At 40.5% G+C, this 26,195-nt stretch overlaps 2 protein-coding genes across 4 annotated transcripts in view; both read left to right on the plus strand.

Annotated features, from left to right (window-relative positions):
* The first annotated feature begins 110 nt into the window (after positions 1-110).
* On the plus strand, positions 111-18,666 carry SLC39A9 (solute carrier family 39 member 9). The gene is made up of 7 exons (XM_041460179.1): positions 111-611; positions 2,898-3,006; positions 6,565-6,756; positions 9,235-9,303; positions 10,458-10,543; positions 12,436-12,570; positions 14,239-18,666. Exons 1-7 carry the CDS (start codon positions 516-518, stop codon positions 14,467-14,469), a joined length of 918 nt encoding a protein of 305 aa, XP_041316113.1. The 5' UTR covers positions 111-515; the 3' UTR covers positions 14,470-18,666.
* A 135-nt stretch (positions 18,667-18,801) lies between these two features.
* Positions 18,802-26,195, plus strand: part of PLEKHD1 (pleckstrin homology and coiled-coil domain containing D1) — a 35,346-nt gene continuing 27,952 nt past the window's right edge. The window contains exons 1-4 of one of the 3 annotated variants that reach the window (XM_041460175.1): positions 18,802-21,391; positions 23,060-23,124; positions 25,457-25,606; positions 25,741-26,096. In XM_041460175.1, the coding sequence (XP_041316109.1) occupies positions 25,948-26,096 (149 nt within the window). In that variant the 5' untranslated portion in view covers positions 18,802-21,391; positions 23,060-23,124; positions 25,457-25,606; positions 25,741-25,947. Of the gene's footprint in view, positions 25,607-25,740; positions 26,097-26,195 lie in introns of all 3 variants that reach the window. The other 2 variants (XM_041460176.1, XM_041460178.1) reach the window with 2 other exon arrangements.

A 26,195-nucleotide genomic window follows, 5' to 3' on the forward strand; every position in this document is an offset into this window, starting at 1 on the left:
ATCTTTGTTGCGGGAGCCGCTCGCTGCCCATCGCGGGCCGAGGCGCCGCCCGCCATCTTGGAGTGGGGCAGCGCGCAGGGCGGGCGCGGCCCGGAAGGGGAAGCGCCGAGGTGCCACTTGGCCGCCGGGGCCGCGGCCGTGGGTGCGCGCTGGCAGCGCCGGTTCTCCGCCGTGCCCTCGGCCCCGCCTGAGGCTGCCGCGCCGTGAGGAGCCGCCCGCGTTCTCGCTCTCCCCCAGCCCTCCTTGCCGCCTCCCCTGTGAGCAGCACGGTGCGGGTGAAAGTTCCCCCGCCTCAGGTGAGGGCCGGGCCCGCCTGCCGGGGGCCGAGCCACTCCCGCCGCTGGCCGCGCACCCCCGGCTGGGGGCCGAGCCGGCCGCTGCCGCCGGGAGAGAGAGACATGGCTGAAAGCCTCTCCTGGGAGCTCCGTGTGTGCACGGGTTGAGGCGTGCGGTGGGGAGAGGTGGAAAAGTTGCTGTTGGATTTCACTTCAAGGGAGCGGACAGAAAGCGGCGAAATGGATGACTTCCCCTCCATCTGCCTGCTGTCCCTGGCCATGTTGATCGCCTGCTATGTGGCAGGAATCATACCCTTGGCAGTTAATTTTTCCGAGGTAAGACAAACTGCTCGTTCGTTGCTGAAGGAGAAACCAGGGAGATCTCCCAGCAGGAGTTGGTGCCGTCCCCTTGCAATACGGCAACGCTGTTAAGGATGAAGCTTTATCTTTAAAAGTTATAAGTGCAATATTAATTTTCATTCAAAACTGCCGTGTAAAATTATGCTTGTTTCAGAGTGGCCATTTAAACTTGTCAGATTTGAGTCGAGTCTCTGCTACAGGTGAAGCGAAATCTCGGCACGTAGTGTAAGGACACGAATAAGCGTGGCTGTTCTTAGAGGCTTATGTAAGAAATGGCTGAAGTCAGTGATTATCTCTTACGTGCCTGTGGGCTACTCAAATGAAGGCTTTTAAAAACAATTCCAGTAATATTCTCGGAAAAACTTTGATTCACAATTTTACTCACAGCTTGCACTGTTGAAAATTAAATCCTAGCTCTTTGATTATTATAGAACTTCAAGTTCCTGCCCCATGTAACTCAAGGCATTCTTTCAGAAAAATATCTTGGATAAATAAGGTACTGTTAAAGGAGAGGGAGGGTTTCAGAGATTGGGTGAGTTCCCAAACAGTACAGCGGTTCCTGATTAAACATCTTTGTGTACTTCTAAGAAATAGTTGTTGAGGTGGTGGCAGTTGTCACGGTCTCTGTAGGTTTCCTGATATCCTCCGATACCCGAGGGGTTTTGCTCTTTCTAAACGATGGCTCTTTTATAGAGGCATGGTGTAGCGAGAGTTTAGTTGTTCTGTGGTAGTAAGAGCACTCTTATGAGGGGTTCCCATTTCTCTTGGGAAGCAAGGTGCTGCAGGAGAAATGTGCCTTTGTCTCCCATCAAGTCAGAGGGCTGCATGGAGTTTTAGCGCTGCTTGCTGTGTTGCGCTTGTTTTTTAACAGGCAAATGTATTTAGCAGAAATAGTTTGATTTCTCATATAAAAGTGTATTCCTTTTGCCTCTCTGTGTAGGCTGTTCTTATTACATTTCTGTCTTCACTACACCTAGCTATTTTGTACTGAAAAGGAGATGGAGACTTACCTTGAAGCAAGAACTTGTTCTTTCAATGATCTTTAAAATTCACAGGTGCCCAAGTGAAGGCGAGCTATACTATGTATTTGCAGTTGTAATAAATCAGTATTACTTCTGACACTTTCCTCTGTGTTTATGTGTGTGTGCAAAAAATACTGCAGTGTTGCAGATAAAAATAATTATTTTTTCCTTGTATGTTACTATATTTTTGCAGAATTACTTTATGAACAGCAGATGTTGACAGTTTATTTTCTTGTGTAGATTGCCACCATATGACAATTTACCAAGTGTAATTATTGTATGTGCAAGTATACAGTGCATGTTTGTGGGAACTTTACACTTGTTTTCATCTCTTGCGTATTACTGAGTTGAGTCTGAGTCTCTTGCATTGCTGTTGGAGTTTTCTCCAGTAGTGCTGCAGTTGTTCCCTTATGGTTACATTGGGCTTGCTTTCAGGAAGCTGGTTGTGCTTCTCCTAGTGCCTCCTGCTTCTTCTGTGCAAGTGCTGCACATTTCAGTGAGACTGAACAGTTTTTGTGGTTACGGTGTATGAAGGAGAGTGGATGGCATAATAATGATATGCAACAAGTGGTTTCCTGCTATTCAAATGCTGATCTCTGTCTCTAGGTCCTCGGTAGTTAACATTAGTGTTTTGGTAGTGCTCAGACTTCTCATTGAACATGGAAGATGATGATGATTCTGCCACTGAATGTGTGCTGCACAGTTTTTAGGAGGATCTAAACGCCCATGGTTGCTGCATGTCATATGATAGGGGTTCTTACAGGAGTTGAGTAATGGCCTCTGCCAACTGTCATATTTTAGACCCTATTTTATGTTTATGTAATTGGATTTTAGTATGTGGCTTTGACTTTAGCCTGTGTGCATAGTCAGAAGGATGAATTTATTGGTGAAACCGAATGTAATTCGTTTAGGAGGAAGACATAGCTAATCTTTCTGCCCCAAACTAGAATATAACTAGGAAGATAACTCTAATAGTAGCAAGTATTGAAAAACTATGTGTGGTTTTTATTTTTGTTATAGAAATTATTCCAAAAATATGAATAAAACTATTATTCTTTACTATAAAAACATTAGGTTTATATATTGTTGTTAAGGTTTAATTGCAGATTCTCAATGTTTATATAACAAGTAACCCCCTTCCCCAACCTCTGTTAATAAAAGAAAGTAAAGAAAGCATTTTCATTCGTAAAGGTGATATTTGTTTTCTTAAAGGTGATACTTGTTTTGTACTTAATTGCAGGAGAGATTGAAGTTGGTGACTGTTCTGGGTGCTGGGCTCCTGTGTGGAACTGCCTTGGCTGTCATTGTGCCAGAAGGAGTACATGCACTTTATGAAGACATTTTGGAGGGTAAGAACCAAATGGCCTCATTCAAGATAAATTAGATTGTAGTGTGTTATGATATACTGAGGCTTCTTTTTGGAATTTTTAAGAAGAGATTGATGGAAGAGCTTCACAGCAGCATGACACAAAGCAGGCATAGAAATGCAAAACTACCATAGGCATGATATGATATGATATGAGGGATATGATCAGACTGCAGATTGATGACTCTTGCTGAGTTATCCAGTCATTTGTGGGTCTGGATACTGTGGTGTTCTGTGTGTCTGGATACTATACTGTTCATGGAATAACAGCCTTTTATGACAGGTCATCTGTAGTGTTTCTTATTCTGGGGAGAGTTTAGCTTCCACTGCAACTTCAAAGGGAGTATAAGGGTGCCTTTGGCAGAGAATGAAATTATGGAGTATTGGCTGCTTCTCTTTGTAGTGTAGACTGCTTCTCATTAAAGCAATTGCAGGAGGTGTTTTACAAATCTATGTCCCTGCCCTAATAAGAATTTCTTCTGAAGCTGAAAAACTTCTTGGAATTAATGTACGTAGCTGAAAATTATGGTTATATATTATGGTTATATAGCCACATAGTTATGGCTAATTTACAGAGTAACAGGTTTCTAAACTTCTAAACAGGCGTTTCTTCTTGGGTAGTGGTGTACATTACACATCTAAATCTCTGTGTTCAAGCATCCAGTTTTAGTCTGCTGTCATTGTTGTAATCACCTCATCATCTCTAATGAAGAGCTCAAAGTGAGCAGAGGTTGTGTCTTGCAGGGATGTTTGTGTGGAGCATGTCTTACAGCCAAAAGCCTTAACAGACCTCAAACTGAGGTTATGACATTGTTTCGAATAGCCAGGGCTCATCACCTCTGTTTGGAGTGCACTTCAAATTTTGCTTTTGCTTGCAGACTTGTGCTATTAGATGACCATTGCATGTATGAGATTTTTCCAGTACACTCAGAATCAAAACTCTGAAGGTAAACAGCAATGGCTTACTGATTGCAGGGGAAAGCACTGTAAAGTTGAGGCTGTAGAGAACCTTGCAAACATCTGGTGTGCTGTTGTTGCTAATCTGGGATTGAAAGGCAACTGTAGTCCTTTGCTTTTCCTGTAGTACTGGGTTTTGTTTCTAAACTTCTAAATTTCATTTTAGTAATATGCTTTAATGTATACTGTTTTAGTTTCCACTAAAGTTATGTTGTTCTGCTTAGATTTAGAATAAATAGAAGGTAATACATAAAATCATCCTTTATCAAGAAGTGAAAGAAGCTGTGATTATGCCTTTTTACTGTACTATAATTTGTGCACTCTGATGTCAGATGTCTCTAATGAGCTGTAGTGGGTTTGCTCTCCATTTAGTTTTAATTCTGGGTAGACTGATTTTCTCTTGTAATGGAACAGCTAGCAATGAATACAATTGCTGTGAATATTTGCGGATTTTAACACTTTTTCACCAAATGGGGCATACTGTTTATGTATGACTCGACAGCTTGCTGTGTAGAGCTGTATGGGCTGCACCTTTGTGTAGTGTGTGGCAAAAAGACACTTCACAGTACTGCAGTAGTAATAGCAGAAGTATTTACCTAGGACAAAAAAAAAGAGCTTGTGAATGGCTTCAGACTCGATGTCTAACTCACAGTATTGTGTCTAACAACAGTCTATCTGAATTTTTTTTATATTGCTAAGGGACAGAATTAATGGGTATTACAGATTTAACTACAAAAATTATTTCTAATATTTTTCCTAGAAAAGTAAGATATTCAAAGTTAAACTTAAGACTGTGAGAACAGCTTTCTCTTTTTTTTCAAGTTCACCTATTTACATAATTAAACCTAGAAGAAGAGGAACATTGAGGTATATTCATATAAGTGGAAAAACAAAAACAGAAATCTTTGCTTTCCCTCTTTCAGGTGTAGCTTAACTCTGACTGGTTGCTTGCTAGCAAGCATTTTAGTGTTTTCCATTGATACAGAATTTATTTAATGTTACTTCTGTATTTACCTATGGGTAAGCAGCCCATGGAATAAATAACTTCTGATTTTCAACCTTGTGGGCTGAGAGCAAATAGCATATCATGACTTGGTTTATTCTTTGATTATAAACCTGTGTAGTGAAGCCTTGGTTTGGGTGCTACCAGCAAATAAAATTCCTTTGCTGGCTTCAGTCCTTTATTTTAGCTGCTGAAACTGTATAATCCCTGTCAGAAAGATTGCCCTGAGTTATACAGTTTTACGGCTTGAAATGATCTGAAGCAAAGTCAACTTCATAATATAGATGGCAAAGATCTTGTGTGGTCCAAAGTAGTTTTATTGATCAATCTTGTTCAGCAAAGATCTGTGTGAAATCTTTGCTACCAAGCTTATTCTGATGTGCTTTGACTGTAGTAATGGCATTGTGACATTTTGTATAGTGAGATGAACATACACTTGTCTCATCCAAGAGGATGTATGAATATTCCAGCAAGACAATGACTTGCTAGAGTCAGTTAAGTTCTTGGTATAAGCTTTTAAAACTTCTGAAGAGTAGTTGCCATCCAAAAGAGCTAAAAATGAAAAAAACATGGGCAAGTATTATATTATTCTTTTTGAGCTGTCTAATAAGCTTTTGGAGGAATATAATACACTTAAGATAGCTACTTTTGGAGGCATGAAAATAAGCAGGATGGCTTCTGCTGCAGTGTTGGAAACAAAAAGGTTTAATAAAAGGCAAAATAACAAACAGAAAAAACTGAGCCAGGTGCAAGAGATCTTGCTCCTGGTAAAACACTTCACAAAAGCAATTAGTTTCTTTGTTTACATCCCTTTCTAGTAAATTGCCCAAGCAGGACTTTTTAGCTCTTAGCTACCCTTAAGTTTAAAGTGAAGTTTCTAAGGTCCTATGAAGTAGCTTTTTACCTAATCAATAAGAGAAACTTTTGGGCTTCTTTCCTTTTTTAAAAAAACCCAAAAGATAGTTTTGCTGCTCTGTCAATAAAAGGCACATTCCTACAGACAAGCTTTAATAGCTCGTGTAGGAAGAGGAAACCACGCATCATTCATCCCCAGTGCTTGGACTTTGGGTTTCTGGGACAGTACAGACATCTGTAGGTCAGTGTGCCTGACTTAGCTATTGTTGTAGTCTGTATCAATGGGGTGTATCAATACTAGCTTGTTTATATCTCAGCATCAGTTAATCTTCTTAAAGATGATATTAAATCTTTTAGTGGATGGAATCTATTTTATCTCCTCATCCTGTAAATGAAGGTAATGAAGTAACTGCTTGACAGTATCTCTGAATATGGACAAAATAGGCAACTTGAGTTAAAAAAGGAATTACACGGCAATTTTTGTGAATTAATTTGTATTTAAAATGCAAGCTGGTTTATAACATATTAATGCTTTCTTTGCTTTTCCATGCTGAAGATGTATGAGGAGAAACCAACCAGGTTTTGCTAAGAAAATTGTCTAAGAAAGACCATAACCAAGGACTTCTGTGTATTGTCCAGGAAAGTGTGAGGGAGGCTTTTGGCAGAGGAGGAAAGAAGTGACTATGTCATGTTTAGTCTCCTGATCTGTTTGCTTGCCTGTGACAGGAAAGCATCACCCAGCGAGCGAGATGCAGCACGTGATGGAGTCTGAGAAGGTAGCGAAGATCCCAGCGGTGCACGAGCATGGCCACGACCATTCCCGCTTGCACGCCTACATCGGCGTGTCCCTTGTTCTCGGCTTTGTCTTCATGCTGTTGGTGGATCAGATAGGCAGCTCTCATGTGCACTCTACAGATGGTAAGTAAAGATTCACTTCAATACGGCTTGCTAATTAGTCTTAAATAACAAGTTGCAAATTTTTTTTTTTTTTTTTTCCTAATGCTACCAGGATGTAATTTGTCCAGAGGCTTGCTAATTAGTCTTAATTAACAAGTTGCAATTTTTTTATTTTTTTTTTCCTAATGCTACCAGGATGTAATTTGTCCAGTCATGTCCAGAGTTTCAGTAGGTACTTTAAAAACATAAAACATAAACCAAGGTCCATGTGAAATGTTTATGCTGGAAATCTATCTTAGAATTCACCATAATTTGAGAGCTTGCCTCAATAACATGTATGAGCACATGTGCTGTGGGGGTGGAGGGTGACTTGACACTTGAGTTACTGTCTGTTTTACAGTATCACCCATAGGGCATTTCTTTGGCTTTTCAAAAAACTTCAGGTTAGTCTTATATTTGTTTGGTTTTTTTCTTACTTAATTGTCATATATGTAGGTAAAATGTGCAAAGAACAGCAAGTTATCTTAAGCAAGATGGCAGGAATGATTAGAATTAAGCTCTGGTACTTTAACTGCATAGCTGGACCTCCCACACTAGTCTAGAGCCTCACATACTTCAAAATACTTCGGGCTTTATGTAAAGATTTGTGAGCTTTGTGCAAGACTCTAAAAATGCCTACAGTTGCCTTTGTTTCCTGCCTGTGACTTCATGCTCAGAGTGTAGCTTGAAATGCACCAAAGGTGTTCTGTTGTTTGAAAAAATATTTTATTGCCTTTGGCTGCTCATTTTTTTCCACACAATGTCCTCTGATGCTGGAATTTGGCCCTGAAAAAATAAGGAATTGATCTTAAAGGAAAAGTGAAGCACATACAAAGGCAGGGGGACATGTTTTGGCTGGATTCTTGTCAGTTCACAGTGCAGCTTGTTTGTATGGGGATACTGTGGTGGGACAGATGAAAGGCCAGTGCAGGGACTATGTCAGTTGTGTACTCCTGAAGAAGTGTAAATGGAGCCACAGCCATGGGTAGCTGATTTGCAGAGCTGTTCTAAAGAAACACTGGCAATGAGGGTGGCAGGGACATACAGGTGAGCAATTTCCCAAAGGATTCTTGGTTTGTATGGTTATGACCCTTTTCTGTGTCTCTGATCATAGCAAATACCAGGAGAAGACTGTGATCTGTGTTAGAGATACACCCTATAAAGTAGAATATGAAGTTTTATCTAGCCTCTGCCTGTCACAGGAGATGTAGCAGTGTTTTTGTAATGCTTTTTAAAGTGACTGAAGAAAAACACTTTTCTCTTGAACCAATCAATGTCTTGTAGTTTGTGTACCAAGTGACTGGATGTTACTTTGTCTAAACTAGAAAAATTCAGTAAGCCAAAATGAAGGTTTGAAGTGAAATGTGATTCTTTGTTTTTAGTAATAGTCAATCCAAAACAATTGTAAAGGAAATGTTTTTTTGTATCTCCTCCCATTTGACATGAGTACACCATTGCTGTCATGCAAGTGCAGCTTATGCAATAAATTACTCACATGGTTTCCCCTTCATTCAGAAGGTGACCAAAGAGGATGCATTAGTTTAGATCTGACTCATTGGGAAACTACATGTGTGCCTGGGTATGAAGAGAGACTTGGGCGGTGAAGGGCAAGGCAGGAGGAAAGAAAAGGACTGGAATTTCTGTTTTGGCATCACTGCAGACTTACTGTAGGTGTGCTTACAGCTGTTTTACAGACCACTGGGATAATTCAGTCATGGCTGTTCAAACTGTCTGAAATTAAACAGCTGAATAATAAGACGTTTCTACACTTTGTAGGGCTTACCCACCCTGCAGTGATTCTTTGTAATGGTTTCACCACTGATTGGGTAGTGGTGGATATTGATGTTGTCCTGTTGTGCTGCATAATGAGCTAACCTGCAAATGTCAGGTAATTCTGGTCAAAACAGTGGATCTCAAACAGCTCTGGCTGCATTTCTCCTTTGTGGTGTAGAACATCAAAGGAAAATCTTTGCAACTGGTGCTGTGACAAGTAGACTATATTGTTTACTAGGAACTGCCAGGGAATCACTGCAACAAAAACTGACCCAGACTGTCACCTGAAGGAAACTACAAACCTTGAGCTGTGTGGGGAAAAATCATCCTGACTCTTGAAGCAGCTCTAAATTCTTGGGATCCAAAAATAGCTTTTGTTTTTCTTGGTGGCACAGACCTTTAACATTTCATTTTAGGAGGTTAAGAAAAACATCTGCTTCTGCAAATTGCAAACAATTGTCCATGAGTCTGCCACTTGTTTGTTAGCAGAACTTCAGGTGACTTGAAGGTGTTAAGTGTCAAACTACTTTGCAGTAAATCTAATGCAGAAATACAGTAGCTGGTAGTCTTGAATACAACTGCCTAAGCAGCTGGGGGAGATAGGTACAGTGATACTTACAATATTTTTTTCTAGCATAATTTATTCATTTAATCTCTTTATCATAACTGTTCTCATTACTGTTTCAGATCCAGAAACTGCAAGATCAGGCAACTCCAAAATCACCACAACACTGGGACTAGTAGTCCATGCTGCAGGTAATGTGGGACCTAGTATTAGTGCTTGACAAGTGTATGTATTGGTGTGTGGGTCATCTTTATGTATGATGGAGACATTTGGGTTTTGCTTTTGGAGATGGCTTTTTATAAAAGAAAGAAAGAAAAAAAAAAAGCAGGGAGAACTAAGGATCTTTCCCAGAATTAACTAGGAGCTCAGATGGTTCATGAAGTTTTATTGGGTGCAGAATTTTCTCTTTTACTCTTTACTCTTTTGTTTTTTCCATCTGAAAGGCTGTGTGATGCTCACTCTCTGCCTCTTCAGTTCTTTTACTGACTCCTTTAGCTGCTAAATTTCAATACACGCTAATAGATTTGATAAGTTGTATGAAACATCTTTGGATTTGCTTGTTGGTTGATGGTTTTTAAAAAAAATACTAATTTAAAACAATAGTACCTTGTAGGAAAAAAAAGGACTTTATAAGGTGGAGCACAAAGACTTGACTGAAACACATTTAGGCTGATTTGCAAGGATTCACTGTTACGTGTGTGTTACAGTCAAGCCATGTTCACATTGTGATTTTTCACTATATATGTATAAAATAAATATGGTGCTCTTTCATGTCCTGCTGAAGGTTGTTGTCTAGATAAGTCTGAAGATGTTAATCAAAAAGATACTTCTTCACCAAAAAAGTGTGTATATATTAAGGAGTGCTATAGTATCCATTTTTTATTTTATTTAGACAGTGTATTTCTTGTAAGTGATAAAAAATATTTACAATAGTATTTATATTTGAAAAATCATTTAAAGGGTAATAATTAAAATTCTTGCAATACTTAGTATCTAAACCAGAGTTTTTAATTAGAGGGGAAATATCTTCTAGTATAGAAAACTAAAACAACTAAACTTGTTACTTGTTCTAATTTGAAGGAATGTGTCAATACAGAGTAGATTCCCATTATGGTTTTTATAGTCTTGGGAAATATGAGACAGTTCTTGTTGAGGGTTTTCTGATATTCTGAAATGTTATGGCTTAACAAACAAAGGCAAGTGAATCCTCTGTTGGGCTGCTATTGTTAATGGCAATTTTCAGTAATAGAGCTTCTTAAATCAACATGTTTTCTACTGTCAGCCTTTGAGGGGAAGGGGAAGCTCATGTAGAAGAATAATCTGTGAATCTGCACTCCTTTTTCAGCTGATGGTGTTGCATTGGGTGCAGCAGCTTCTACTTCTCAGACTAGTGTCCAGTTGATAGTGTTTGTTGCGATCATGTTGCACAAGGTGAGTTATCATCAAAAAAATCTTACTTGTTCTTCAAAAGACTGTTAACACTCACAGGAATTGCTAAAGATCTACAGTTTCATTAGTGATGTAATACAGAAGTGTTTAATGCCTTTGCAATGGAGAGGTTAGTACAGTGTCAAGGACCAAAAATCACGGGTATGAGGTATGACAGAAGAGCACATGATTGATGCTAAGTCTGAGTGGGGTGCAAGTGAGAGAGAGTTCTGACTGCCTACTGCCTGCCTTGATTGCAGAGGTTGGGAAAAGTCTCCCAAAAGTAGAGGAGGAAGAGTAGCTCATGAAGAAATGTGTCAGCTTTACACTGACTTCTTCTGAAGCTGGTATGGTAGTGTTTGTTTAACAAACAAAAAACCCAAGGTTGTTATTGCAGTAAGAGGCACATTCCGAGAAGCTCTAAAGGGTGAGGCACAGAAATATATGCTAGTGCATTTGGAGGAAAAGCAGTTTCATGCTGATTACAACAGTCTTGGTTCTGTGATGTTCATCAGAAATGGGGCAGAATATTTTTTGTGAAGGGTTTTAGTGTTTAAAGGGTTAGTCTTGTGAAACCACTGGATATCAGAGTACTAAATTACAACAATTAACTTCTCGTTACCTCTGTTGTAGTAGCTTCGACATTACTCATATACCATTTTTGTAGGAAAACAAATGTTTTGCTGATGGTAACAAGCAAAGAGTGGATCTTGAAGATGGAGAGGTCTTTGCTAAATACTTGTGTGAATGTGAACCTATTGGATATGTAGGCTCTAAACATACCTGTGCAGATGAAATTTGCCTTATGGTAGCACATGCACAGATTGCAGTGGTTAGTCAAATTCATATCAGAAATCATACATAATTACATGTTCAAAATGGTAGGAAATGCATATCTATCGTGTCTTTTCTTCAATGTTCGTACAAGTAACTGTGGTTTACATAACTTTGAGGGTGGCAATGTCACTGTCTCATCTTGGAGCTTAACTTACGGCTATTGCCAGGTGAAACTTGCTGTTGTTATTCTTAATGTTCTTAACTGACTTCTTTAATGGTACAATTTTAGAGGAGAAAAATTTCTCCTGTGAATATTTGGTAATAGAAGAGAAACTTATTTATTCTCTGGTGTCTTTTTTCTGTTCTTCTGATCCTGTCTGATTCTTTTGTCTTTCTCATATTTTTTTTACTCATGATTTCCTTCTATTAAAAAAAAAAAAGAAGATTCTGTGTATAAAAATGCTTAAGGTATTTTAGTTTTATGTCTTGCCTCGGAAATGTCAGGGTGGATTTCTTTTGTTTTTATACAAGCAAAAGTATAGTAAATTCTGTGAATAGTGGGGCATCTATGCCTTTTGGATAAGAAACTGGATGCCAGCAGAGGGAGAAGAAAGTGTTTGTTTGGTTCCTGGTGAAAACAGGAATGAACTAATCAAAAGAACTCAAGTCTTTGTTAACATGCAGGTTGACTCTTACCTATCTTTGGGCAATTGTTTCCCTCCCCATGTTAATTGTAGAATTTTCCTACTGCAGATGAAAAAACTGTCTATCTAAGGATGCGTGATAGTAACAGGATGGAAAATGAAATTACCTAAGTTGATGGAGTCTTAGGAGTTATAGCAATGACTCTAGTCAGAATGAATATTCACAAGTAAATAATGGCTACACAAGTACATGTTTTCTGAGAGCCAGAACATGAGTTTCCATTAGGTTTGGTTATTAAGGTGGGGCAGTCTGCAGAATGCTCCTAATTTGGGTTAGCTGCAGCATGCTAGTGCCCGCCCTGAATGTCTTCCAATTCAGTCCATTTCGATATAATAAGTCCTATTTCAAGCTTTTCTCATTTTTCAGGGGGCTTTAGAAGGTATTGTGTTAGCAGTGAATGTTGTTTTTTGCAGGCACCAGCTGCCTTTGGCCTGGTTTCCTTCCTGATGCACGCTGGGCTAGAACGGAATCGAATCAGAAAACACTTGCTGGTCTTTGCATTAGCAGCACCTGTTCTGTCAATGGTGACATACTTAGGACTAAGCAAGGTAAGTCCATGGCTTTGTTCTGCCCAAAATCTTGCTTCGTGGTGAAGTCTGGGGAAAGGACTGTGATATGAGTTTCATATTACACAATTCCAAACTGCTGGAGATATTCAGCAGAATGAAGATGTAAGAAAAGTTGATGAAAAGGTGGCAGTATGAATGCAGAAACCAAATAATAATTCATGCATTTCATATGCGAATCAGTGACATAAGTCCTTTATAGAGTTTGATGTAGTTTTTTTTTATAGTCTGATTTCTGGTTTTTATCCTTTCTGCTGCTCCCTGCTGAGAACAATTTAGTCATATAGCAGGTTTTATGTGATGCCTATTTAAGTAAGTGATTTTCAGCATTGTTGCATGCATTCTTCTTTTAGTATGTAGGTAGGAAGTAATCTCCTCTAGCTTCCTCCACCATCCCAGAAGTGGTCCTCTACATTCAAAGTCTGTGTCAGAAGTTGTGTCCTCAGCTAGAACAGTCTTTGTGCCTTACTCCATGTGTGTCTTTGGTCTGTACAACAAATGGCCTGTGAAGTGACACTGCACATGAGTTTATCACCTCTGTCCAAATTAAATGTTTCTGCTTCTCATAGCATATCCTGGGATGCTCCTGTATTTCTGAGCTGTGGTGTGTCCTGCTGGTGACATGCGTGGTGTGGCGTGTTGTAAAGGATAAAACGTGATCTCATGAAACTCAAGGCATGAGAGGAAAGATTAAATAAATCATCTGGGCTAATCCTTTACTTGCTGGATAGGATTTATATTTGACATTACAGTGCAAAAGACAGCAGAAAAAAAGGTTGGGTCTGTAAACAGAAAAGAGAATTCTCTTTGAGCACTGTTTTGAAGTGTCCTCATCAAGGGTTGGGTTTACATTTTGCCCTTCATAAAGAACAGAGAATTGATAAGGCATCAGGGCTGTCACAATGGTTTTGTATCTTTCTGTTTGGAAAAATGACCTGGGAGTAAACACAAGAGTTAAGATTACACCTGAGTTGGAAAACATTGAAGAAGCATTTGAATCTGATATGTGTGGGTTTGCATTTCATTGCATTTACTGATCTGTAGCATATATTAATCCTGTTATGCAGAAGATGCATTTCTTCATGAAGTTCACATGGAACTGCTGGAAATGTTTTGGATGTTTAATTCTACATACAAATGAAATATTTAATGAGTGATGTTCTGGGACTTGGTTCCCAAGAGCAGTAGAGAAGATATTTAAAGTCTAACATCTTATTTGAACCCCTTGTTTAGAAAAAGGGAGGAAAAAGTCAACCTTGAGGATCTTCCCTAAAATCTGTGGCTTTGCAATATGAATTTTCTTTTTTTCAAAACCTGTTTGCTATATTCGCTGTGAGCTGATTGAACAAGATGCAGACTGTGACTTTCTTCATTTTCTAAGGGTTCTTTTGTAAGGGTTTTTTCTTTTGTAAGTCCAAAGTGAAGTAACTAGCAGGAGGGGTGTCTTTCTGCTCCCCCAGAACTTCAGGGTGCCAGTTACTACAAGTAAGGTGCAAGACACAAAAAAAAAATCACACTAAACCATTGTCATTGTGAGACAAGACTTGACAGAGAACCTACTGTTCCTGGATACTGGGAGATTTCTATTTTTTTTATTACTGATTGAAGAACTTCTGCTTATTCTCACTTTTTCTGCTCTTTGTGTTTCAGAGCAGCAAAGAAGCCCTTTCAGAAGTCAATGCCACTGGAGTTGCTATGCTGTTTTCTGCTGGGACTTTCCTTTATGTTGCCACAGTTCATGTTCTCCCAGAAGTAGGAGGAATTGCTCATAGCCACAAACCTGAATCAACTGGAGGAAAAGGACTCAGTCGTCTGGAGGTGGCAGCCCTAGTATTAGGATGCCTTATTCCTCTAGTTTTGTCCATTGGACACCATCACTAAACGCTCAAATTTCAATGTTCTCCTCCTTTGATAAGACATGAGCAGTAAATGTCTGCTGCTCCCTTTATCATTCTTTTCCCCATCATTCATCCCATCCACTTTATGGAGTTCAGAGGGAATCTTGATTGCAAAATGAGGAATACTGGGAAAGTTTTTAGTGTAGCAAAATGTACTTTGGCAGCCGGACGCAAATTCTATATAATTTTCTTTTCTGAAGACATTTGCTAATTTAATTGTTACTTCTGGCCCTATTCTCAGGGAGGATGGAACTTGAAGTTTAAGAAAGGTGAGCAGGGAAGAACATAGCGACTCCTCACAAAATTGCAATCACCAAAGTATCCTGCAGTTCAGCTTTCACAGCTGAGAGCAAAACCCAAGGATGGCTGCGTTGTGAGAGGTTCAAGTCTCACTAATGAAGAAGGGGGCTCTCCCCTGTCGGTTCTGCGTTGTCCTGGCATTGGGACTGGCCCTTGTGATGCTTGTCACTAACTGTATTGCAGAAATGGGCTGCACTGGGAGCTCTGTATAACACTGCTGCTGTCACAGAGGTGTCACTTGATAGGAAAGAAACTATGTAGACAATGTGTAGGATTAGAGGAAGAAATCAGCTGGTTAAGAAACACTGCAAAACTCATTTGCACTATTCCATCGTTTAAGACAAAGGACAGAAGCAAGAAGAATAGTGTTTTGATTTTTATTCAATTGCTAATAAATTCTAAAAGGCACTGTTTCTTGAGAGATAGTCTTCTGCCAAGTCAGTCAAGTGTTAAGCACCGAAAATATCAGCAGGAATTATATAGGCTACTGGGATACACTAATGCTTCTGTTGAGAGAGATACCCATAGTGCCCTTTGAAATAGAGCTGTTCTGGGCTGTGATGGGTGGAAATCTGATGGAGACAGCTGTTGAGGGACCAGAGAACTTTACTAGCTCATTTTCAAAAACCTGAACTGCTGAAATCCGTGGGGGGCTGTGTGGGTTTTTCACGAAATAAAGGTATTACGGCTAACAAAACAAGATGTTTAGTTAAATATTTATGCTGCAGATAGAATACAAAGTGTTTCTAAAGGATTTCTGAACAACAAAAACTCAAACCCACCAAAAACTAATCTGCTGGGTTCCCAGTGGACCTGTTAGACATTTTGCTTTTCCTTTGGGAATTGTTCATTTGCCTCCTACTCATAAGCATTAGTTTTGGTGAATCTGCTGGAGCAGTTTCTGCCAGTTGCTGATGTCTCTCACAACAGAGGAGTGGTACAAGATCCCTCCATTTTCAAGGCACAGCTTTGTCTTACCAGGCACCATTTCCCTTATGCAAAACATGTTATACTCTAATGTGCATTGAAAAGTCAGGAATGCTTGACATGCACAGAATCAGCATAAAATTCTTTCTTTAGGGGAAAACTTTTTAATGCTGGTCCCCTTTTAAGCTATACTTTGTCTGCACTTTTTGAAGATAACATTGCCAAATCTATTTTTCTTTTTTCTTTTCCTTGTTTTTTTAAAAAAGGATCTTGAAGAAATATCTTCTTAACTGAAGTGCTTCTTGTTTCCATATGAATGACTGTGACTGTCTTGCCATTTATTACTTAAACTGCAGAGCCCATTGTGCCTCATAACTTCTTTACATTTTTGTTGTTGTCCTGTTTGTCTTTTAGTTCAGAGAGTAATGGGTATGGCCTGGCTCTTGGACTAGTGATGGCTTTGTCTGTTGGCTCTGTAACAGTACTGATGTATCCCAGGATTGAACCTAGTATTGATTCCCAGGAGTGCTTGTTCATTTGTGTGTTTTACTATGTAAGGTCAGTGCAAAATTATTAGAAGTCATGTTTTCCCATAAGACAGTATTTTCAGATAGAATTAGTGCTTCAGGCCTAAACAAGCATTTTTTTTTTTCTATTAGACTTTCAATGTTGTGCTCTGAAAAGCCTCTGCAAAATTAGTGATTTGGATGGGATCCTCTTCTGTGTGTTTTTCATGTTTTTTTGTCTGTTTTGGTTTTGGGATTTTTACAACATATGTAATGCAGCTGGTAAGTTACTGGTTTAAAAAGTTCAGCAGGACAGGTTCCTAACACATGCAAATGATACACAAGGATGTTTACTCCAGAGTTCTGTTCTTCCTGATTCCCCCTAATTACCTTCTTCCTTAATAATCTCACTATTTTACCATGTTTAATCTTTCCACATAACCATTTCCTAAAGCTGGAGGGTTTTCAAGAGCAGGAGATAGCTTAGTGCAGCACTAGTGTTTGCATTTCATAAAGCAGTAAGTTTTTATTCTTGAACCTCTGCCCTGTCACTTGCATGTGCACCCCACCCTGGGAGTTGACACCCTGCCCGAATTCCCCTTCTCTACAGCCTCACTTTGTGTGTAACAATAGCAGTGGTTGACAGAGGCTTCCCGCTCCATGCCTTTTGTTCCCGGGCTGAAACGTGCGGATAGGACCTTTTTACATGGATCAGTGTGTATTGGTGAGGGTGTGGCAGCCGGCTTTTCACTGCTGACATAACCTCTGGCGTATTACTCACAGGTGCCCCTGCTGAGGGGTCTTGTCATCTTTCCACTTTCCTGTCCTTCACATCATGTTTCCAGTTTCTGGGGCAGCCATCAGAAATAGTAGTGCTCAGTTTAATGATTCATGAAGTATAGGGGCCAAGTTACAGCAGCAGGTGAAGGAATTTGAATGGAAACATTGGCAACTCAAAATTGGCACTGAAATTCTAAAACCATACATTTCAGCATTTGGTTAAGTGACAGAAGACTTCCGTGATTTTTGTTTTTTTCTTCTATCTATTTAGAATTAGCAACCGCATGTTGTTTTGGCTGTCTGTTATCACTGAATTATTATTTTCAATTCTGTAATTGAAACCGCAGTGACTGGAGAAGCTTTTGGTTATGTTGATATGGAAAATGTAAAATTTTATATTATCAATCCTTTCCAAATTTTTAGTACCAAACTGAGGATTATTTTCTCGACGCAGAGTATTTTAATAAGTTAAATTAAATGGCCCATTTTATTATAGCCCTCTTTTTCTACCTATCTCCCCATCTGTCACAGTAATCCAAGCATTGCATGTAGTCAAGGCCATCTGGTATCATTTTCTACTCCTTTGGAGACCTTGGTGCAAACAAATTCCTCTTACTCTCTTTGTAATAGCCTCTCTGCCTGTTTTTTCTTCTGTGAGGTAGGTGGCAGTAGGTCTAGCAGGTAAATGCTTAAACCAAGTGCCAGCCATGTCCCACTTTCCTTCTGTAAGTCCTTCTAGGAAATCCATAATATTCTCATCACCTGTTTCTTTTCAGTTAATGATTTCCTAATTGGCAATAGGAATTGGACTAAAGCTGTTACTGTTGATCCTCATGTCTTCAGGTACTTCCCCTACTGTTCTAATGCTTTTATTGTTCCTTATATAAAGAAGGGAAATATTTCTTTTTCAGCACTCAATGGCAGAAGCAGAAGCTGCACTGACATTAATTTAAGTAAGGATGGCAGAGCTGTTGCGCCAAGACAGAATTTTTTGGTTGTTTTGGCTTGTCAGATGGCTGGGTGTTAAACACAGAAACCCACTCCTGACTCCAAAGAACTATTTCCAGGTGGATTATATAAAAGGCTAATCTTACCCAAGAGGCCCAGGAAAATCACTGTGTTTATTCAGGAACATTCAGAGCCTTCAAGGAGCTTTTGACAGTAGCAGGTGTGTCCATGTGGTATCAGCTGATTGCAGAAAAGAGAGAGATGTTGTGGAATAAATGCTCTTGCTGCTCCCTTCCTGTTCTGTGCTGGCCCTTGGGAAATAGAGAAGGAATGTGTACTTGTATTCTATTGAGGATGGAAGGAGGAGGAGTGATTGCAGTATGGTGAGAGAGTTTATGATGAATATTGGATTCTTTACCACAAATTTCAGATTCCTGGTCACATCAAACTTCTTTTAAAATATTTGTTTTCTTTACTGTTATATCTCTTAGCAGCCTTGGCTTTCCAGGGAAAAACATTTTGTGGTCATTGCTGTTTACCTTACATGTTTCTCCATGTATGGAACTGTAATTTTAATGTCTTTTTTCCAAACCATTTGTACACAAAATCATTCCATGAATGGCTGCCTTATAATTTTTCCACTTTAATTGTGAATGGTTAAAATAATATTGCCGTTTTCAATTTGTTTTATTATATTAAATTTTTACTAGGTGCAGTGCTTTGGAGTTGGTTTGTCATTTACTGCCTGGGGTTTTCTGACAGCTCTAGTGGAAAGAAATGACAGTCTTAAATGGGATGCAAGCATTGCAGACAATGTTTTATTTTTGTGGGAGTGTGTTTGCTGCTTTTCTCTATGATGTCTGAGCACCTCTTGCAAACCTGGAATGTGAGCTGCATGTTGGGAGGCAGCGCAGCAGGTGGATTTGGATATGGCTCTGAATGTGTTCAGAGGTATTAATGCAGAGATGATGTGACAGCTCGGCTTTAGCGGGGCATTTGGCAACTGTGTCTGTCACAGAGTGTTTAGGGGCTGGCATTGCCCTGAAGCTATCTCCTCCTGCACCCCTAGGGAAATCTCTGGAGCTTACAAGGCTGGGGCCTTTGGAGAGTAACAGGGAGATGATGGGCTTAAGGTTGCTCTAGACCACTGTTGAAAGGCTTGAGGATCCTTTGGAACTAAAGGAAATAATCTTTTTTCCATCTTTGCTCTCAATCTCTTGTCAGTCCCAAACCAAAAATCTGGCACTAAGTCTGGCTCCATCCCCTTTGCATCCTTCTCTCAAGTATTTGTATACATTGATGGGATTCCTCTTAGAGCTGCTGAGTTGACATAGTGTACAGATATTCTCCATACTTCCCAGCTGCCCTCTGAGCAGGACTGGGGTTTAGACCTGCATTTTCAGAAAAGATGAGTGATGTATGCATTTACAAACTTCATGCATCCATTTAAGAGATAGCACTTGATGGAGATGATTCATAAGCAATTCATTAAAAAAATTGATTTATGTTTTTCTGCTGAGCTTGCTGTCTACAGACTTACCTAAGATCCTGTCACACAGTGTTTTAGCTCTTTCACTCCAGCAATAAGCAATCCTCTCAGCTTGTTGCTTGCATTTGATTTTCTGGTAGTTCATAGGACTTGTGTCTTTAAGAAAGTGTAATCTCTTTATACTGGCTTAAGCACAAGAGAATATGATTAATGTAAAGTCAGTAGGAGAACTGAAGCAAAGGACAGAGGTGCTGTTAAAGCTGGTACAAGCAAATGTAAAGCAGTAAGAAGGGAAAGCCACTCTTTTTTCCAGGCAGACTTTTTTTTCGGCAAGTAAAACTCAGTTTTAATGGTAAAGCATTATGCAGTATATTAGCATCTTTTAGTGTATTTAGTAAACATGTCACCTCTGTAACTGGAGATTTAATCACTGTAGTCTGTGGTAAATCCTTTTGGAGATGTGAGGAAGTGCTTTGGGTGCGTTTATATTACAAACTTAAATTTAGGAGCTGTGGTGTTGCAGACTTCCTGGTGATTGCTGTAGAGTGTTCCTTCATTTGTTAAGGAAATAAAAATGTACATCAGCATTTTTATGAGCGACTCATTAGGGATGAGCACAGCACCAAGATGATGAGCTGTCATCTATTGTTCCAGCTGACAAATTAAGCCATTCTTCTACTGATATATGCAAACCTTATCCAAGTATCCCTGCAGGCAGAATTGCACAACATTCCACCCTCCTTATCACAGCACTTCTCCCCCTTGTCTGTCATTTTGAGAGATTAACAAACTGTTATTGTGGATGGGGGTTAAAGAAAATTGCCTCGTTCAGAAGAACTTGTAGACCTAATAAAAATTAAGCTGTATCATGCTGACTGACACCAAAGCTGCATAGTATTTGGAAAATTTAAAAGCAGAATGATATTATTAGGGGGAAAATGGTTATTGTGCATCTGTGTGCCCAGCCAGTATCTGAAGTAGTAGTTAACTGATAATCTATGATTATAGTTATGTTGGAGTCTGTGGAGGTTAATGGGCTTCTGCTGTCTGAAGGAACACTTTCAGTGAGCTATGCCTGGTTACGCAGGGTTGAAGAGACCTGCTAAAAGCCCTGCTTACAAGCCTTACTAGTAGTCTGGGTGAGTCTTACTGTTGCACCTCTTACTCAAGTGTTTTGTGCCCTCAGAGGGTGATGCTATCTGTAGAAGGAGTCGAGTTTTAAGACTGCAATGGGTTTCCCATGTTCTGTTGTCTCTTTTTGACAGAGAAACTGACAGGTGATTGATCTTGAACAAAACTTTGTACCTCTGGTATCTCCTCTGTGCAGACACTACAAGTGAAGATGACTGAGTACAAGTGGATGAGTAGGCAGTGGATCTGGGAGCATTTCCATGTTTATCCCTGCAATCTAAACTTCAGCATTATGAAAGAAGCCTCATCTACAAAAGCTGTGTGGCTTGGCTCACAGGAGAATAAAAGGAGATAGCCCTCTTAGCCTGCTGTATGTTGTAGAGAGCAAAGTCCTCGATGCCCTTCCTTGCCAGACATTTTATTTTTCATTTGGCTGCTGGTTCTCCTCATCGTTGCACAGTTTGTAATACAGCTGTCATGGTCTGTTGCTATGATAGATGGCAGCAGTAGATCTTTGTGCCTCTGTACTTAGATAACCACTTGAGAATGTGGATAGGAAGGAGGCAAGAGGTGTCTTGTGCCTTCCCTGCGTATGTTTGCAGCAGGAGTCCTGACCTTGCTGAGACTGGCTGGATGAGCAGGACCAGGAAGGAGGAACTTGAAGTGGTGGCTGCTGCAACTAGAGCTGAGGGGTATTGCACAGTGTATAGGGGAAGAGTGTGAAGAACACTGGTGGTGTGGGCCCTGCAGTTTCCAGTCCTGAATGAAGTCCTAATTGTAGTGTCCATATTTTTAAGGCCTTGCCTTCAGTGATCACAGCAATGGTAGGTGTAAAGGAAGAACTGAATGTGTATGCAAGAGCACTTGTGGTCTCTGTGTGCATATGTGAGGCATTTTACGAACTTAAGATTAAATAAAAACGGGGGTTGGCCAGTTCTGTTTTCCTGGATATGTATTTATTGTTTAAAAGGCCTATGAATTTCCTTCTTTTGATCAAAGGGAAGAAACTGGGTAGAAATTGGTGGACTGCAATCAATATTGATACCTTTGCAGTTGAGAAACATCAGCAGCTAACCTGTTTTTAGAAACTTGGAGAATTCAGATATACTAACTGGTGTTAAAACAGCTAGAATGTGTTTTTCCAGAATGTGCAGCCCTGGATCTCATTTGCTCCTTGCTGGACTGTTTTGTCAGATCTGAAATGTGCTAGTGGTTCTCTGGTTGTTTGCCTGTCTTAATATGTAGAGATACTACGTTTCCCCTCCTCCATTATTCTGCCAAGGAAATGCTAACAAATCCTTCTCTTTTGCAGGAATTTTTTTGGCTGCCCATGGTACCCAAGCTATTGCCCCGGTATATGTATTCTTGTGATGTTCTGGATTTAGTACCAGTGTCACACGGGAGGAGCAGTGGCTGAGGGAAATCAAGTTACATGCGTAGATTCTGAGTTGGAAGAGACCCACAATGATCATCTCCAACTCCTGGCCCTGCACAGGGCAGCCTCAGTCAGATAAGCAGCCTATTTAACTACTGAAGCTCCAAGCATTTTCTGTTTGTCAGCCCTGTGATCATTTTGTGATATTTAAACTTGATGGGGGAAAAGCTGATGCCTTGCAGGAGGCCTGTGGGCTGTCTTCTGGAGGAAGCCTTCAAAGATAGCTGACCACTCTGATGTATTCTGAATGATGGCTTTTTAGCAGAAATCTTTGTTTAACAAAACAAAACACCAGAGTAAATGAGTTTTCTTCCAGAAGAGCTATCTTAGTAGGATTTTTAAAAATTTAAATTATCTTCTTTGTCCTGAGAGAAATAGTCATTGACTATCGTGTCTGTTCCTGAGAAAGCTACTTCCCAAAAGCCAAGCTATGGGGCTGGCTGCTTGCTAGCAAATCCCTTTGCTTCAGTAAACTGATATCTTATTTTCTGTTTTCCTCTAAGTCTCTCAAAGTGGTGCTATATCCATGGCAAATAGTTGGATTAGTTATGACTCCTGGGCCATCCAGCATGGAACTGAGTGCATTCTAAGGGCTGGGACTGGTGAAGGGCTTTGGCTGGAACAGGTCACTGAGACCATGTAATTCTTACCAAGGGATGATGTTAAATGGGGTTATACATCTCTAAGGATGATGTCTGATGGGGTTCTACTGGGGCACTTGACTTTAATGCCATTTGCTGAGTAACTTTTCTTTGAGTTCTGCAGAACAGCTCTGACTTTCCATCTGACACTGAAAATTTAATCATTGTGCAAAAGAAACTCTATGCTCTGTTAGTGTATCTCACTAGAGGTGAATTGATGGTAGTTGCTTTTCTACTTAAAACAGCCTCTGCACGCAGCTGTGCACCCAGGAAGCTGGAGCATCACTTTGGGGAGTACATGTGACATTTTTTCTTTGCAAGAATGATGTATCATAAATGAAACTGGAGCTGGACTTTACTTCTGCACATTATTTGGATACCTGCTAATAACTCCCATGATTGCTAATGTTTCTCAGGGTTAAAAATGGCTATGGAATCTATCAGAAGCTGTAAAAGCAAAGGGAATCTGCCTTACTGGAAGGTAAGATCTGAATCTCTCCAACTCTGCAACGGCTCTGATCCATCTCAAGGTACTGGCCCCAGCCCAAGAAGCAGTTTGTTCTTTTCTGCATAACACAGTATTGTCAGGGTGCCCAGAACATGAAGATGTAACTTTCCACGTTAAAAAAAGAAAAAAACGCAAGCCCCCTCAGCAGCTGAAGTTACTATGTGTCTCCTTAAACTGAAAGGGAGCATCTTTGAGCTGGAGAGTGGCCTGTGATGAAGGCACATGAGGTAATTCTTGGGCAATTCCTGTGCAGGGCTAAGAGTCGGAGTTGATGCTCCTTGTAGGTCCCTTCTGACTCAGGGGACCTGACTTCTGTTAAGAAGTGCTACTTCTGTATAGCTTGTGCTGCTGTCTGCTTCAAATGTTTATTTTTAGCAAAATTTTATTGGCTTGATGTGTAGGAAAAATAAATACAACATATTAGTAAAATAATTGCCATACCAGTGCAGCCTGTTGCTCCAAAGAAAGGTTTTCTGATTAAAGGTCCAGTGCTGTCTCTCAAGGATGTACAGGTGTGTTTCCCCTTCATTAGATTAGTACACACATAAAGGAAATGTTAAAAGAGCCACTATTACTACAAATTACTGTGTCCAGACACCAACAGTTAGAAAATTCACCTAGCATGGCTGGCCTGTCACTTGACACAAGCAAGTTGCTCTTTCCCTCCCCTGGCCTGTTGACTTTAAAGAACTTGCTGTAACTCAGTGCCTTGCTTGTCTTAAAGGCCTCCAGAAGAAAAAAAAAAACAAACTTTTTGATGTTCAGAGCTAGAAACCTCTTTACTCTCTTAATCTGTATGAGATAAAAATAAGAAAGAATGAAAAATAAGTAAAGAGTGAAAATCTGTCTCATGGCAAGGTCGCTGCTGTCAGATCTTTGCATTGTTGGTGCAGTACAACAGCAGGGGCACTGGATTATTACATGGGAGGTCTTGGCTTTTCACTGGACATTTATACAGTTAAGTGAGGCTGTAGGGCCCAGAATAATTTTTACCCTTTGTGCAACATAATTTGAGGGGAAATTTTCCTTCTCCTGGTTATGAGTAGTATTTACTTCTTGGTGCTGTGTATGGAATGGCATCTATGGCATTAATAGATGCAGTATTATATTCAATACTCTTCTCTTCTGCAATGCAGTATTGTATTCAAGAGTTAGAGCTCAGGTGAGATAGAGACAGTATCTGCTACTCTCTTCTCCACCCTCTACCTTAATGTGACTCTGAAATGGGGCATGTCCTGCTGCTCAGGGCTTGTCCTGTCTGGGACCAAAAGGTTGGTCAAAGCCAGGGTGAGAGGAAGTAACAAATCATGGAGTTTGCTGGCACTCATCTATTGATCAGCTGTGACTTTTATCAGGGACTGCATCTCTAATTTCTCTAACAGTGAATGCAGGCTGTGAGCCTGAGGCAGGCTGTCTGCATCTCCTCTCTTTAAGATGCTCTGCAAGTGCCTCTGACTGTATAAAGCTAAGTGAGCCCATGTCCTGTGGTGTGACCTGGCCTATAGCACATCCCAGGTTTCTGACTGGGGATGGGAAAGGACCATGTGTCTGCACATTGTGTTTCTTCTGAACATCTGCATTGGGAAGGGCTGACATCCAACAACTACAGCATCAAAATCTATTCATGTGGGATGGCACAGGTTAAATCAGGAGCAGATACCTCAACATATATAGCATACATGCCATACAGCATGTACATGTCTGTGTTGGTTATAGGATATCCCAAAACCACAGATGGTTTAGCAGCTGAGATTCTTCCCTGAATTCTAATCCTGGAGGGCGAGGCAAGATGAAGTATAGAACAATATGAGGCTAAACTGCTTTCCTGTGGGCATTGCAAAACACAGGTTCTTTTGGAGAACTGTGTATCTGTACAGGGAGAAGGGGTTTCAAGAGAGAAACAAGGACATAGGGAGCCAGATAAAAAAAGCTTGCTGTGGGAGCACTAAGCAGGAGATGAACATGGATCTGAGCTGTGTGACACATTCCTATGTGTCTGTGTTGGGCAAGAAGGAGCTGGTACCTAAGAGGCAGGGCAGAGGCTGTTTTTGCCACCTCTCCAAGATGCAGCAAAGTATGAAGGCAGGCAGAATTTTATTCTCTAACTTTGATCAGCAATGGCCCTTTAAGGCAGAGCAAGGCGTGCAGTATGGACACTGCCCAGTCCAAACCCAGCAGCCACGTGAACTGTCCCCAGGTGGGCAGTGCCAGGCTGGCACAGCAAGGCCCCCTCACCCTCCCCGATGACAGAGGGAGTCTGACTGAACTTGCTGGCTCCCACTCACTCTGCCCCAATTTTCCTCAGGACAAATGAGAAGAACCTGTCTCCAAGTGCAAGATTTTGGGAATATGTGTCAGAGATGCCTGTCAGTAAAACATCCGTCTTGCCCTAATTTCTGCATGGAGTGCTGCAGTGTCGAGTGAAATAACCTTCCAAGCTGGCTCTGGTGCAGAGGTATTTTGGCTTATGTTATTGCTGGAGCTTTCTTTCTGACGAGCTCTTTCTGCCTCTCTGTGTTTCTGATGTCTGACTCTCTTCACTCTTCTTTTTCCCTTGGGCTGGGATGTGTGCTGTTTGCAATGCATCAGGAAGTAATACGCAATGAGAAAACTCCCATCATCTGTGCATCAGGGGGAGAATTACTGACTGAGTGCTGAGCAGTCAAGTTATTGATTCAAACCAAAGCCCAGTCTCTCTGTCTGCTGGGCTGGTTACATCCTGCTGGTTCATTGCATTTAATCGGATTCCCTGAGCTGCCACGCAGAGGGGGTGAGTTAGAACCAGATCCATCTATAATGTTTGCTTCAAAATCCAGTTCTGTCTCCCCTTCTCCGTCCATGGAGCAGGCAGATTCGGATGCTCTGGACATCAGCACCAAAGTGCAGCTGTACGGTGTGCTCTGGAAGAGACCCTTTGGGAGGCAGTCAGCCAAATGGTCCAGGAGGTAAGCCACAGCTGCTGAGGGATGCTCGGGTGAAACACAAAGCTGAAGTGTTCTGGGATAAGTTAAGAGACTGAGTGCTTAGCTCTTCAAGTGCAGCCA

The sequence above is a fragment of the Pyrgilauda ruficollis genome, unplaced genomic scaffold, assembly GCF_017590135.1.
Source record: "Pyrgilauda ruficollis isolate IOZ18807 unplaced genomic scaffold, ASM1759013v1 scaffold14, whole genome shotgun sequence".
Lineage (NCBI taxonomy): Eukaryota > Metazoa > Chordata > Aves > Passeriformes > Passeridae > Pyrgilauda > Pyrgilauda ruficollis.